At 40.1% G+C, this 16,128-nt stretch overlaps 1 protein-coding gene across 1 annotated transcript in view; it reads right to left on the reverse strand.

Annotated features, from left to right (window-relative positions):
• The window catches only part of ZNF827 (zinc finger protein 827), an 82,005-nt gene that overhangs the window by 25,605 nt on the left and 40,272 nt on the right, over window positions 1-16,128 (reverse strand). Inside the window, exons 6-8 of the mRNA XM_086611995.1 lie at window positions 10,548-10,796; window positions 9,783-9,840; window positions 5,150-5,253 (exon numbers count right to left, since the gene is read on the reverse strand). Coding sequence (XP_086468121.1) covers window positions 5,150-5,253; window positions 9,783-9,840; window positions 10,548-10,796 — 411 coding nt within the window. The remainder of the gene's footprint in view (window positions 1-5,149; window positions 5,254-9,782; window positions 9,841-10,547; window positions 10,797-16,128) is intronic.

Consider the following 16,128-nt stretch of genomic DNA (forward strand, 5'->3'; position numbering starts at 1 on the left):
CTACTGATTCAATATTTGTTTCTGGACATTTCTGAGGAGGAAGCACAGCGTGTCTGTCACCTTGCAGGTCAGTAAAGAGCGTGGAGACACAGTGACAGAAGAGGCTCTGACGCGTTTTCAAGAAGGTACTTGAGGACAGAACCTTTATTGGCTTTGTTTCATTGAAATAAATAACACTGGTAAATTTAGCTCTGGCACCAATGGACAAAATTTAAAAAGCCAGGGCTATTCATGGACTACAACTCCCCAAAACCTACAACCTCCAGTTTCAAAAGTTTATTTTAGCCATGTGAAATTCACTTACCACAATCAAAATTACAGTTTTGCAAGAAGTAGTAATTTTTCACCAACAGACTATTTTTTTTAATTTAATCCTCTGCAGATGAGATTGACAGTGTCAAATATTGAAAAAATGTAAATGAAGGAGAATACCAGGTCCTTGGGAAATAGGAGAGAAAATAATGAACTATTATACTACAGATAGATATACATGGAGAAAAAGTACTCCCAAAAACACATGGCTGGAGTCGTGACCAATATTAATGAACTGACAGGAAAAGGAACTGTGAATATCACTCATCTGGATTTCATGAAGGCAGGTTTGATTTACAGAATGAGTCAGTGAGACAGTGGAAAACTATTAAAACACATTAAAGATTGCCTAAGGGTCAGGAAAACCAGCATAAGATCAAGTTTTTAATTCATCTAGTGATCTGGACTGAACTATACAGTCTGGCATAAAACTAAACTCTATTCTGTCAAAAGAAGATTCTTAGAAGATAAAAATGCTCTTTTAAAGCAACTTTGAAATGCTTAAAATGAAAATTTTAAATTCTTCTCTCTACCTTTTCTAGGCCAAAAAAGGTCATTTTGCTGTTCTTTAGTGTAAAGCTGAAGTTACTTAATTGTTTTGGATATGACTTTGTATTAGATATGACTTTGATAGAATCATAGAATCGTCCGGTTGGAAGAGACCTTCAAGATCATCGAGTCCAACCATTCACCCTGCACTAAACCATGTCGCTTAACACCAAATCCACATGTTTTTTAAACACCTCCAGGGATGGAGACTCCACTACCTCCCTGGGCAGCCTGTTCCAATACTTCACAACTCTCTCTGTAAAGAAATTCTTCCTGATATCTAACCTAAATTTTCCCTGGCGTAACTTGAGGCCATTCCCTATCGCCCTGTCATTCATAACGTGGAAGAAGATACTATGGTAATTTTTGAGCAAAGTGTGTTTGATTGATATGGGCATCAATACCGTTTTATTTTATTTCAATTTTTGAGTAAAAATGAGCTTATTTGGACAGTAATAGTAATACAGAAAAGTGTAATGTAACTACAACTAACTTCGTATGGTTATTAACATACAAAACACCCTAAAAAGGACGGGAAGTAGTTCCCTGAATCTATCCAATATTTTTGAACTATGTACTATGGGAAACTACTTTCTTCCCTTCTCAGAATATTAAGAATTCACCACAGATTATCAAGGAGTTACCACGACTTCTGCGGGGCTGTTGAGTCCCTTTCTGACAGCTGTTGGAGATTTCATTGCCATTTCCTTGGGTACCAGACTAAAAAGCTGCTGCACGAGAATCAGTTCTCTTGCCTGTGGTACTCCTGCTGATCAGGATTACTTCACCTTTATTCCAGGTCAAATCCATGGCAATCGGCTATTTATTTAGTTAGTTTCTTTGTTTTTTCCTCCAGTAAATGTCTTGATCAGTGCATTGCTCTCACACATCTTTTAATACGTCTTTCCTAATTATGTCATACTCCTTTGGGATTTTATATACTCAATGCCCTACAGAGAGTGCTCTTCCTCTTAAATACCTGATATTGGAGTGTTTTATAAACTGGCTACAAAGAGAAGTGGTTTGCACTGAGAAGGCCACTAAGCTGATGTCTCAAGGACTGAACTTTGTACCAACCGTACCTAAAAATCATCTTTAATAGCTTCCAACACAAAAAAAAAAAACCCACAGCATTGCATTAATGAAAGCAGCATCATCAATATGCAGAAATTTAAGAGCATTAAAGAAACAATCTTGAGTGCTAAAGTAACGAGTGAAACAACTCAAGTTACAAGGTCATATGCCTAGAAAGTAGAAAGACGAATTTCTCTTGCATGCTGAAATCATCAGCTGAAAGTGTAAAGGAAAAGAAGAACATGTTACTATTTGATTATCAAATGAACTGAAAGTCATCAGCAGGTTGCAGTTACAAAGCCTGTGATTAATCAGGAGAGGCGTTTCCAATATGCATATAGAAGATTGCATGCCGCTGAAAAAGCCATCGGTGAAGACCTCCTGTAAAATAGCATATATAGTTCTGACTGCTCATGTTTGCACTAATTAATTTCCCTAAGCAGAGGCAGAAAAAGGCTATGATGCCGGTCAGGAAACGGAAACCCTTTCATACTAAAAGACGTTGTCTGGCCTGCTTTTCCAAAATGAAGGCAGGATTAGGGGGATGTAAGATGGCATGTCAGGTGGTGAACATCACAAGGGAAGAAGAATTATCAAAGCTGAAGGACAGCACTGGTGAAACAACAAAAGTAGAACTTGCTATGAATAAATTCGGGCTGAAAAGAGAGCGGTCCCAGTCCTTCAAAGGGGTGAGCTTCTGAAACAGCGTCCTCATACAAATAATAAGGACGACAGGTTTAAGATGGATCTTGATAATGAATGAGATTACATAATGTTACCTATTACAGAGAAGCATTGAATTTCACACATGAAATATCTTACTGTCCTATGTTCCTGTCACTCTTCCCAATTCTTCTGCAGCTAGGGTGCCAAGAAGACTGCAGGCAGAAAGTTGGCAGGAGTCTGGGGATACAACCACCCATATTGGTGCTCTCTTGGAAAGAAGCACCATATACATGGGGTTCCATCAAGACCACCCAGACCAACTGGGAGCGAAGGCTTCCTCATGCCACTCTGCCTGCCTGAGTCAAGCCTGGTCGCAGAGAGCCAGCACAGACCCCATCAGACTCTGCTACCTGTGGTGACAGTGGCACAGAGTCACATTATTGCATGTGGGCGCTGCTTAATGAACGCTCTTGGCCATTAGTGGCTAATCTGTGTGGATTCTAGTTGATGGCATGAAGATGATACTGGACTGGAAATTTCCTGTCGTTTTCATATGCTGTTCTCTTCTACTTCTTACTATCCTTTTACAGGGACGAAGTAACCCAAAACAAATCTCAAGTGAAGGCACACATACCATTTATCCACGGGACAACACATATGCATTTTCTGTTACATCTTGTTGGCCTTTACAATGGTTTGTTACTGTTCCTTTAGGCTACTCTCTGCAGGGATAAAGTTTCTTCTGAGCTATTCACAGCACTACATAGACTATTTCTTCTTGCAAGGCTGAAACTAGTAAGAAATCTACCTGTGGGTATTCTGCTGTTCTTTTACATGAACATCACATTTGTAACTGATTAAAAATTTAAATCACATTCCTAGTGCTACTGTGAAGTTGCACTTCAGGTCCAATAATTTATTATGAACCTGAGAAAAATCAACATATTTGGAATAATAGAGTTGTTCCAAAAAGAAAAATGAAGCAGAAACTGGCATTTTTGATTTTCAGTATACATGCTGCTATTACATATCAGTGCCTTATAATCACACAGCAATATGTGTTATAGTACACAGACCTATCCAGGTAATACTTATATTCCATAAAGCAGAATATGGGGCAGGATAAACATTCAAAACCCAGTTCCTCAGAAGCCATTCAAACACTCCAGGATGTCCTAACCAACTAGATACTGTACATCTTTTAAGCAGAAGATTAAACGTCACCAAAACCCATCCACAGTTTTAGTGGCCTCACTTAAAATTACAGAGAATTAAAATTCTTACACATTCGTCTTGGTATGATGTAAGAGTATTGCTGCTAGAGGCCGTGTCCTCTGAGGTATCAAGCACCGCCTGAGGAGTCTAAGAGTTCTCGTCTTTCATCTGGGTATATGAATATTCCATGTTATGTCAAGGTCAAAAGCCAGGATTGAAGTGCTAACCTGGTTTACATTTTAATACTCGAAAGTACCATACCTGATCTGGTTCTCCTCACCCCGAGTTACAAAATCCACTACTTCCTTGCAAAAGTGCAGCCGAGGCTAGCCTGAAGACCCTTGTCCTTATGCTACAAATTTTCTTCTTCTTCCTGCTATGAATATTTACCCTTAGACAACATCTAGCTCTTAACCTCATCCGCCACTTCACAAGCTGTCAAATGACTATTCAAGCATTAAAAAAAATGAAAGGCCTGTTAAGTTGTAAATTAAATGACAGTCTATAGCTGAAAATTAGCAGTAACGTGCCCAAAACTTTATTGATTGCTAAGAAAAGGTGAACAACCCCCACTACAGCTGGCTGTGTAATTACTGACCTTTAGACCCCAAGAGCTATCAATTTAAGAACAGATAGCAGTGAACTAGCAAACGAGTTATTTTGCAACAGGACAGTAAAGGCAAATACCAAGTGTTTGTGTGTGTCCAGTGCCACCTTGAATAGTATTGTTACATGCCTGTATTTTCCATTTTAATGCAGAATATAACCTAAGCTACATCTGGACATGAAATACTTGTCAACTAGTTCAGAAGATCAGTGGAAATGTATTCACAGATACCGAGGCCTTTCAGTACCTTTTAAGAACTCCACGTCCTTCGCAAAAGCTTCCTAAATTACTGCTAAAAGCAGGAAAATTGTATTGCCAAGCTCAGCCGCTCCGATACGCGTACTGCAAACATTCCATCTGTACTCTGAGAGATAGAAATGGCCAGTAGCAGGAGAATAGCAGACAGTAATCTGACACCTGAAAAGTTCCTTCACGTATGGGAGACACACAAAAGCCCCACCTCTGTTAATCCTACTGAGTTTAACCTGCTATAGACTCTTGTACAATTCACAGAAATAGTACTTTAAAGACTAAATGTTTCTTCAATATCTAACTTTTTTCCTCTTATTAACAGCAAGCACTTATCATGATGGTGAGATAGCTGCCTTTTGACACAGGAAACTACAAAGGAAACTACAAGAGCATTGGTCAGGTGGTGGGGTTTACATCAAGAACATTTTAAAAAGATATATTAACTGAAAGTAATTAAAGAAAGAAGTATCTGACCTGGTGCAGATGTTCTTCCATGAAGAGTCGTTTCATTAGACAGGAGATCTTTTGAGTTGGAAGTGAACGGTGATTGTCTAAATGTGTCTTCAGAAAAGAAAGGGCTGTAGAAAATAAAATAAGACATCCTTTTGTAAACAAAACTGCAGTTAATAGAAGAAGTAAATATTATTTTTGACACTAACATCTTAATATTATAACAAATGCTATCTTGTTAAAAGCCCTGTTTCCTTTACAGACTTCCTGCTGAAAGACTGCGAGGCAAGGTGTGGATGAGAGATGTGCTTTGGTGAAATCGCATCTCAAAGTGAAAACTGAAGTCCTCCCAGAAGGCTTTTAACTACATTTCAACATCGCAGATTTCCTATATCACAATACAATTTGGATCATTAAAAATAATGCTTCAAAAATTTGTATTCTACTGTCTGTATCTGGAGAGCGTAATCAGGGAAGGTGGAAAATATAATTTAATAATCTGGGGTATATAGTAATTATTTTTAAAACAAAACTTTACAAATTTTAGGTTAAGATACTGAATTAGGTTAAGATACTCTTTTGACAGGGCATTCCATGAATGAAATTAACTCCGTAAGTTTAACTTTTAAAGCAGGAAACAATTCATATAAGCTAACTCAGTGGTTATTTCCCAAGGAGTACTAAGTACAAAAATTATCAACTACTTGACTCCAAAAAAGCAAAGCTTAGCACGCTTTGGTTTTAATTAACAGGCAGTAAAAAGTCAATTTCAATAGTAAATAGGCATTTCTGTCAAAGTATTTTGTTTTCTCCTCAATTAAATATCACAACAAAACCAAGAATTCCTTGTCTGCAGTACAGACAGACATCAGTAAAAGGCACATCAAAAAATTCATAATGGAAAAGGACAGCCTGTCTTGGAAAACTGTTTTCTAAGGTAGTGTATTGCTTCTGCGTGCAAACTATCAACTTCTTCTAAGCAGAATGAGAATTACATTAAATCTCATCTCTCTCGTACTGAGAATTCTTAGCAGGCTGGTGTACAGTAGGTGTACCTAAAGGTGCAGAACAGGGACTCAGCCTGTTCTTATTCAGTAACAAAATCCAGGAAACCTTTCAGGAAAAAGAATGTAATATGAGGTCTTATGAAGTGCTGCACAGGGGGTAGTCCAGACACAGAGAGTGTGTGCCAGCAGCACCTACCAAGTTGACCCTACCAGTCCAGATAGCCAAGGTGTCAATCTAAACAATGGCACTTGCGTAAGTTTGGCCTCACGCAGTTTTTCTGCAGAGCGTGAACGAGGGGTTCTCCACTGAGTCACTTGTATTCTTCGTCACATCTCTTCTCCCCTCAGGAAACTTGCTGATAATTAGTTAACTTGGTCATGTAACCCTTCTGGCAATCATGTTCCTTACTTTCTCCTGAAGTTTTCCAGCCATTATTCATTTTGTGCTGTTCCATACGTGACATTTTGGTATTTTTACAAAAGTTTGAACATAACCATAAAGACAGCCAACGCCAGGTTGTGCTGAAGGGTAAGGCATGAAGCTGCCCCAAACCTGAACGGTTCAGTGTAAGCAGATAGCTGAACAATGCACAATACTCAAGAAAGCAAGTGATCAGGATAAAGCTAACCAGCTCCAGCCCACATGTACAAAACACTTTTTCCAAGACTCACGCTCCCACTCAGGGGTGACATAATATAAACCAGACTGACGCGGTATAAAAACACGGCATCGTTTATTGCAACATTCCTCTCACTAGTTTAATAATGTTTTGAAAGAAAAACATGAATAAAAAAAGTTTTATTACTGTTGTAACTCTTCAAAATCTTCTAATCCGCTCAGGTTTCCATGTTGGCCCGCCTGCTTGTGCCTTAGATTCAGTCACTGGGACACTGCTCATTGCTGGTTCTACGGAAAACGGACGATGCAGAGCTTATCTATTTCAGGCTAGGTCATGTATTGTGAGCGGGTTGCCGTTGAAGACTGCATCGTGTTGTGTCCCAAGGATTTTCCTCTCTGCCATCAGCCTCCGATGAATTACAGAACCATCCTTGGATACCTCTTTTCTGCCTTCCTCTAGAATGGCAGCTGAGTCTCTTCAGTGTTGGCCCTATTATTATTTTTATTTCAGCAGACAAGTCCTCCAATTCCCAGTGCAAAGTATGGAGGGAGAAGCTCCTGCTTCATAGGAAGAATCTACACAAATTGGTCTCAATCACTGTGCAAAGTCCTTTCTGATGAAGATTAAGCTTTAGGATTTTTTTTTCAGCTGCACTTTTCCAGCTTTACGGCTACACAGTTCTCTAGGTGAAAGAAACTTATCTTGGCATCTGAGGCTGGCGTACTCACTTCCAGATCATTTGCTTCTCCACTTTCTGTCTTCGTATCACATATGGCAGGCTCTACCATCTCACTCAGCCACTGAACCGTGAGGAATCTTTGCCAGTTTCAGCTGCTTAAGCAAACTCATATGGAAGTATATGCTCGCAAAGTCCAGGAATACTCACAGGAGGAACAGCAACAGATAGGCAACAGTTAGAAATGTTAATATGGAATAAGACAGCAAGAAGTGCTTGTGTACCCCATCTTGCCGGGCTTTGCTGGTTTCAGACTCTCACCAATGACACAGCTTAAATCTCTCTGCTCCCCAGCTACTCACAGGTGGACAACTCTGACCTCACCTTGGCTCTCTGCAGCTGTCAGCAAACTTCACATAACAATTGTGATTCAAACACCTTTCTGTCAGTACTCCAGACGTAGGCTGATGAGCCAAACTGCAACACCACACGTTTTCTTAACGCAGTCTGAGTGCCTCTATCCTCCATTGGCTGCTCTGCCACATTCTATGTGTGAGAAGGTGTCATACCCTTACCAGCAAAGACTTCCAGCTGTTTGTTTGGGTTTAAGTGGGGTTTTTTTTGGCAAGGTCTTTCAAGACAATTTGTTTGAACTCGCAGGATTTAGTGGACTGACTCACTTCCCCTTAAGAGGCTCTTCTCATTCATGTCTTCTGTCGATAGATAGGTAAGATAAGAAAAGCACCTGGAAGAATTGAATCAGGCACTCATATTTCATGTCCTGATGGGTAGCTGCCATTATCAGGACTTCTCAGTAAAACTCCGTGCAAGTTTGACAACTGCCAACTATGCTGTCCTCTTAAAAGCTGGCAGCCAGAAGAAGGGGAAGTTTGAACTGTCCTCAACCTTTCCAGTTTGAATTATCTTTGATAGATCCAAAAGTAGCTCTGGACTCTCGCACCAGTCCTGCCGGTAACCTTATGAGACATCGAAATCTATCTTCAACTGACTATTTGTCACCCCCTCTCTGCAATGCACACTGGATGGTTAATGTGCAGCTGGACAATATGTGCACTTAAATCCATATGTGCCTCTCAGGCTTATGCTTTTTAAGTAGTCACAGGGAGGCTAGGCAGGCTGCATATCTCACAAATTCCCAAACTAGCAAATACGGGAAGCATTCACAGTAGCCAGAAGTTAAAAGCTCAATTTAATTATCTTTCAAGTTGTAACATCAAAAAGTCCCTAATGTACATTTACTGAGCTGGTTAGTTTATTAAAAACAATTTATTTATTACAGTTAGCTTGAATGAATGGGATAGGCCTAGGAATTTAAGAACAATGTATTTTAGAGATCTTTTCTTCTGCAACTGAAATGCTTTTCAATTTCTGTCTGGACAAAATTGTCTTAGCAGGCACTGAACATGCTGGGAACTTTGGAAGAAGGGGCTGTGGAGGCATGGAAGGTCTTATGCTATCTTTGAAGGAACTCTTCGTCACTTCAGTGCGCTGAGTATCCAACCCGTCCACACTGATTAGGGAACTTCCAGGAAGGAAATACATGTACCCCTGCCAATTCCTGCCTACTCCTCACTGTGGACTCCTAGGTTTTTACCAATTCTAACTACCACTTATTACATAAGAGCTTTGAATTTTTTTCCATAGGGACACCTACCTCACTTTGCTGCTCAGGTATATGTAAACAACTCGTGGGCTTGTTCCCAGCCACAATATGCAAAGTGCACATTTCTTTAACAGCGTATGCTATAATTGGATGATGTTTCTAATTCCTGGATAATTTCATCTACTGTATCAATGTGACTATAATCTTTAACAAATGTTTCATATGTTTCATTAGCATTGTCTTACAGTCTGACTTTTAAAAATTCATCTCCAGAAGGCATTGAGATGATAGGAATACTAAACTGAAATTTTATTAAAGAAATCCAAGTTTGACAGAAGACTGAATCAAAATCACCTCTTCTTACATTGGTCCATATCTTAAAATCCAGTTGTCAGTCTGTTCTTCCCTCAAGTACTGCATGTACTATGCAGTTTCTTTTAAGTTTCAGGTTTTGTAGAGAAAAACAAAAAATAATTCTTAAAATGATGTGTGAATATTTGATCAGAGGAGAATAGTCATTTTGGCCGAAAGGCCTTTTGTCTCACGAACTCTAAGCAATCAGATCCACAGGTGTAATTTTTCAGATGCAGGTTACATTACTCATGAAAACATCTTACGCTTGTAATATCAGGTCAAATTTGCAGGAGACAGACAGGTTTGAGTTCACAAGGCGAAACGAAGCAATGCCATTTACACGACAGCTTTGCAGATAACTACGGACTGTACTTACCTGGCTGTAGTTCGGATGGTGTTATCTTTATTGTGGTTGTGCTCTTTGCTCACCTTTTCTGCAGAGGAAAATACATGGGGTTTTTTTTGTAATTAGAAAAATATATCACATTTTCCCTATCAGGTTTTATTCAGCAGAACTATTGTAATGCTTTCTGATAACAGCCTAATCCAGAGTAATTTAGGGTAAATGGTTACAGCATGATTAGGGAATGGGCATGACTTTATTTAAACTAACACCCAACAAATTTTTGTGGCTTCATATTTCAGTGTTAGTGCTCCACGCAAAGTGCACGATACAAGCATTCATTAAACACAGTGCTGATATCATTGCCTCTGTAATGGCTGAGGTTTCACCTTCTTTATCAAGAGGAATGGATGGTGCAGCCCCCAGGAGCACTGCACGCAACAGCCACTGGTCGCTTACGCAGTAACTGCCATCTGTAGGTTCCCCTATACTCCAAGGCCTGGATCAACCAGTTGTCACAAATTATTTAATTAGCTTTCAAAAATACAGGAGTTGAACTCCAGCTTTTCCACTTCAGATATTGTGAACTCGACCTGACTGTCACAGTGCTCTAAAGCGTATGCGAACTATGGGGGACGTTTGGCAAGGCTTTTGCGTTCCAAATGTGAGGGTAGAAGGTCTCTAACTCCTATTATTTTTCAGCCTTAGCAATCTCACACTTTCAGAGCACCTTAGTGGTTATACACAGTCTCTTTTTGTTCTTTAAATTCAACTTTTGACTATTTCCACTGTTTTTACCTGATAACTGGAAGAGCAGCTCGGATGCCATCTTCACTGATATATCTTGGCTGAATAGGTTTCTTTCTGGGAGCACACGGCCTTCTGGTGCCTTCTGTATGTGTTCACTCATGTCTCGCCCTAATAAAGTGCTGTAGCCAACATTTTGGCTGGGTTGGCTGGGTGACACTGAAGCCTGCGAATCATGAATGTCAACTTCCATTGGTTCTTCCTTTATCTTTACCATCTGGGTGTCCTTGTAACTCTCAGCTGCAAATATGTATTTAAAAAAAAATAAAGAACTGCCACAATTATTTAATTAGGCTACAATTTTTCAGAGTACTCAAAGCAGGAATTACAATTACAAAGTTACAATTTGTATACCATATGACTGCAAACGGTAAGGGAAGAAATCAACTGACTGTTACAATATTCTTCTGAGGGTTATAAATAGAAGCAATCTCTCTTGAAAATAGTTTTTCAAACTTGAGAGCAGAAAACAGTTGCATACATGTAAATGTGAGAGTTATATCACTTTCTATGAATACTGGGTAATCACACACCAGTTAGTGAAGCTTTGTTTTCATTTATTAAATGAATTTGCAATTACACACCAGCTCTCCAAAGGTGGGCACTGAAGACCTCTTACAAACTCCAAATTAGTCTTCATCAGCAGAAGTACCAGCACAGACAGTCAGAAATATTGGTATGGGGATAGAAGTGGAGAAGGAAACCTCATCTGCTTCTCTTCCACTCTCTTTCTCTTTTATAGAAAATTCCAGACAACTATGTGAAGAACCGGTTTCTTGTATCTCCATATGGTTTCAAGATGAGAGGAGCATCCTGGGGCCCGTGCTTTTCCAGTCTGATTTTGTAACAAGCACAGATATTCCCTTATACGTTACAAGATCCAACAACCTTAATGACCAGCTTCCATAAGTCCCTATCCTTCCCTCCTTGCCTTCCTCTCCAGTGTCCTGGGTCTAACAAACAAATCCATAGTCTAGAAGCCAATTTGTAGTTCACTTTCTACACTTGAGTTTCCCTGGGTGTTGCTGAATGCTCTGGTTTGGCTGCAAGGTAAGTGATAATTTTTTCTTCAGAATAAAAGCTCTAAAAAATCAAAATCAAGGCTCTGAGGTAATTTGCCTACCACATCTAAAATATCTATGCAGCCCTTTTGATTCAGACTTTCTGCTATGAAAAGAGAAGTTGAAGACCTGTAGAATTTATTCTCAATTTAGTTTCAGAGAAAGATGATGAGGTTTTTTAATGATTTTCATTCAGTGTACTCGTACTGGTATCACAGCAGAACTAGGTGTTGCATCTGCTGTCTGGAAGCTGACCAGACATTCCAGAAACAGGCAGCCTAAGACAGTTAATATGCCTGGGAGAGTCAAGAAAATAAATAAATGCATGAACACAGTTAAACATCGGAAGGGCCATCCAGGTAAGGAATCATTCCAACAAAAAATGTACATGAGATTCTATGATTTTGCCTAAACCTGTACATGTACTTCTGGTACCAGCCAAGATACTGAAAACCTTAAGAAAAATCTGCTTCTGTTAACTCATGATTAGCACAAATTGTCATTTATGTAGCCTCCACAGCTGGAGTCAAGGAAAAGCGTGAGCTTGAATTGCTCAGACTTCATGAGCCAAAGGAGGAAAAGGCAAACCTGGCACTCAGCCAGAGGCCATGGCAGAGGGTAGGGACAGGCACACTGTGGCACATGGAGGCAGAGAGCTTAGATGCGGAGTGGATTAGGACCTGAGGAGCATTCTGGCCCTTGTCCAGACTGAGGGGAATGCGATCAGACCTATGACCGTGGGCCAGGAATGTTAACTGGTGCAGATAGGGGCTGGATATCCTGATAGCATCAGGCCACTGATGGAGGCACTCTGCACAATGAGCTTCCTCACATGGAAGCTTCCTTGTCATCTGTCAAATTTTTACTACTTAGAAGGATCCGATATTAAAAATAAACAAACAAACATCAGTTCATGAGAAAAAGCCCAAATACAATCAGTATTTTCTATTAACTTTGGGTCAGAGAGAAGAAAGGGAAGGGGGGGAGATGACATATGCTGAATCCACTAACTTCACGGGATAAATTAATCTCTTGCCGCTCTCTCTGTTTTCTCCTCCTCTCTAACTCACATATGAATGTGTCAACCTTACAGATTTTATTTCAAGTTTCAAATGAATGTTTCAAACACCACCAGGCCTTTCGTTTTCAATTACTCAATATTACAATGAATCTCAGAGGCACCAAAACATGATTTGGTCATCCCTGATGACATCCTCAAACAGTTTGGTTGGTGTCATCTTGTAGTCTCTAGCCAAGACTAACAGAATCCCTTTAGCATGAAGGTATGTGCATTCCACATACAATTAAACTGATGTGCATCTCTAAGTCCTTTTTTATTCCCTTGGTTTCTCCCTCTTCCCACATTCCTGTTGTTTTTAAGTGAAGAAGAAGTGGCTTTGCTGCCTACAGGTCTTCCAAAAGAAAAAAAAAAAAAAATCGAAACCGGGAGATAAAAGCCACTTGGATATGTTCCAGGAACAATTTACATGAAATGCTTTCAGTCTTTTCTTACGACATTTCCTGACCTTTAAGAAAAACATATAAACATTGATGAAAATCTTTACCATCTACAATCCACCAGATACATTTCAGACTTCAGAAATTTTCATAGCGAATTCTCTACTGAAGACAAGTTAGAAATACCATAGAATGCCTTGTTTGTCCTGTTACGCAGATTTTTCTTTTTTTTGGTAATTTTATTTTCTTTAAAACTTCTATTAGCCTCTTGTTATAAACCCACAGAACATTGCATCTGTGTTGAAAAGTGTAAAAATAGCATCCTGTGCATTGAAAGTGAACACAGAACAGCAAAGGGACGCATCAGGTAACACTGTCAATCAAAAGCTCAGGTAACTCCGCAAACAAACGAGTTCTTCAGATGTCTGACAGACCGAGCTCTGCACCCAGCTGCCAAATTTAGGTGAAGAGCCAAGCTGACCTTTGCTGCTCTCTCTGCTTTTAAAATATTCTTTCTATTTCTGTTCCTGCTCCACAGAGTTTAATTCCCTGTCCTGCAAATGCTTTTGAATCAGACAAACTGATACTATCCCAACTAAGGCAAGAGTCAAGTCGTACCAAGTGACCTTCTCTCCCTCACAATCAGCTGGCACTCAAATTGTCCTAACTAAATTTACATACTTGATCATTTCCTTTGACCTTTTGTCTTCCCAGCTGCACCCTTTTGATCTATCAGAATATCCCTGCCAAATGCGAATCCTGTCATACTCCGATTCCCAAAAGCAAAGGCACACAGACGACTGATGGAGGGTCTCTGATAATTTTACAAGAGCTGAAGAAAGGGAAGCACCATCAGTCTGTCCCATGAGCAGCAGTCACAGGCACACAACCCAGCTGCGCTAGCTCTTGTGCTGGCAAAAGACTGTAATTAAGGCTATGCCCACACTCATCTCACCATACAGGCAGTCAAACTGTAACTTCTTGAAGATTATTTTCCCTTCTGTGCTACAGACAGTTCATTTGTGGAGTAAGGTGATACCCCCTATTTCCTTACATAGGTATCTCACGTAGCCATAGTGCAGCTGAAGTTTTTCAAGTCAAGGACTGGTACACTAAAAGGTCTCCTGGTTCAAATAATTAAAATCATGATAGCTTTGGCTTTTTTCCACTTTTGCATTTCTCCTTGAGTAGACGGGCTAGGTTAAATAAACTGTAATGTGTTGGAATAGAAGTTAGTATACGGGAGCCATTTTCTTCATGCCAGGTTTTTATAAAAGTACAGACGTCTAATTCCTAGCAAAAATCAGCAGGGGATAAAGACTCAAGCAGCTTTAAAGTATCAAGACCGTGATCTCCTAAACATGGTCTGCTATTCATTCAAAACTAACGTGGATGAAGCTTAGAACAACAGCACAGCAGTGCACATTGCTCATCTGGCGGAAGCTGAACTAAATCACCTAAATATGCCTTTTTCTGCTGTTAACTTTGTGATACGAAAGCAGCTTAAAAAGTAAGAGAAAATTATTGCATATGTGGATGTACTACCATCAAGCTACAGAGATGCTGTTTCTTTACAGAGCAGTATAACTTTTAATCAGCTTATCTATAAAAGCCTCAACGAACTTAATCCTATTCACATCGAGTGAGACAATTTTCCACATCAGATATGAAAAATGCAGTATTAGACAGGCTCGATCCAGAAGGAATTAATTTATTCCACAGCTTTCAGGCTCTCTGGCATTCCCAAGTGCAAAGAATTGCAAAGTAGTGGCACTTGCTAAAAGAAAACAAACGCAAACACAACAGAAACATAAAACAATACTTGTGCTACCTAAAAGCTCAGGGCACAGTATTCATCCCTAAAGGCCTGACAGTGTCACCTCAAGAAGGTGCAGCAGCAAGAGTGCCTCTGAAATTTACTCTTAGACAACGTCTCTCTACAGCCTAGGACAGACTGCCAAGTTTCAGAAAGAGTTTATTCAAGCTACTTCTCTCAGAAAGTTGGGACTACTGCAATCCAGCACAAGTTGTGTACAGGTCAGCAGTGTGCCCTTGTGGCAACCAAGGCCAACCATATTCTGGGCTGTGTTATCAAACCTGTAGCCATCAGGTAGAGGAAGGAGATTCTTACCCTCTCTTCTGTGCTTATGAGACTGCATTTAGAGAACTGTGCCCCATTTGGGTCTCTCCAGTACAAGATGGACACTGACATCCTGGAGCATGTTCAGGGAAAGGCTACCAAGATAGTTAGGGGACTGCTGCAAGACACAAGAGGAGAACAGCTAAAAGAACTGGGTTTGTTCAACCTTAAGAAAACAACACTAAGGGGACATTTCACTGCTGTTGACAACGCTCTGAGGTATAAAGGGAAAGTATAGAGAAGCTAGAGCCAGACTTCTCAGAAATGCACAGTGATAGTATAAGAGTCAACTGACAAGTTGGAACAGGGGAAATTTTGTTTAAGTGTAGAGAAAAAAACCTTCCACTGTCAGGATGGAGGAATAGTGGCACACGTTGCTAAGAGAGGTTGGGTTCTCCATCCTTGGACACGGACAAGACCCTCAGCAGTCTGGTCTTGTTGGACCTGCTTTGAGCAAGAGTTTGGATTAGATGAGCCGTAGAGGTCCCCTCCAAACTAAATTAATCCATGAAAAATCGGCACTAGAGCAGATCAGCTGCAGGTTTATCTAGCAGAATTTTCAAAACCTCCAAGCAAGGGAAAGCTACAGCATCCTTGGGTAACACTTCTTCTAGTGCTACACTAGAAATTCTTCTTAGTGTCCACTCTGAATCTTCCAAGTTGCAGCTGGTAGCTGTTGCCTCTTTTACCATTTACCGCTACAGAGAAGAGTTTAATTCCATCACTTTTTAAAGTTTCCTCTAAGTAGTTGCAGGCTGCAATTAGATCTACCTCTAGACCCCCTTTGCCAGACTGAACAGGCCCAGTTCCCTCAATGCCTCTTTGCAAGTCATGAGCCCAAGACCCTTAATCAGGTCTGCTGCCTTCCTCTAGACTGTCTACTAATTCTCAACAGCCCTTTTGAACTGGGGAG

Source organism: Tauraco erythrolophus, chromosome 5, assembly GCF_009769465.1.
Source record: "Tauraco erythrolophus isolate bTauEry1 chromosome 5, bTauEry1.pri, whole genome shotgun sequence".
In the NCBI taxonomy this organism is placed as follows: Eukaryota; Metazoa; Chordata; class Aves; order Musophagiformes; family Musophagidae; genus Tauraco; species Tauraco erythrolophus.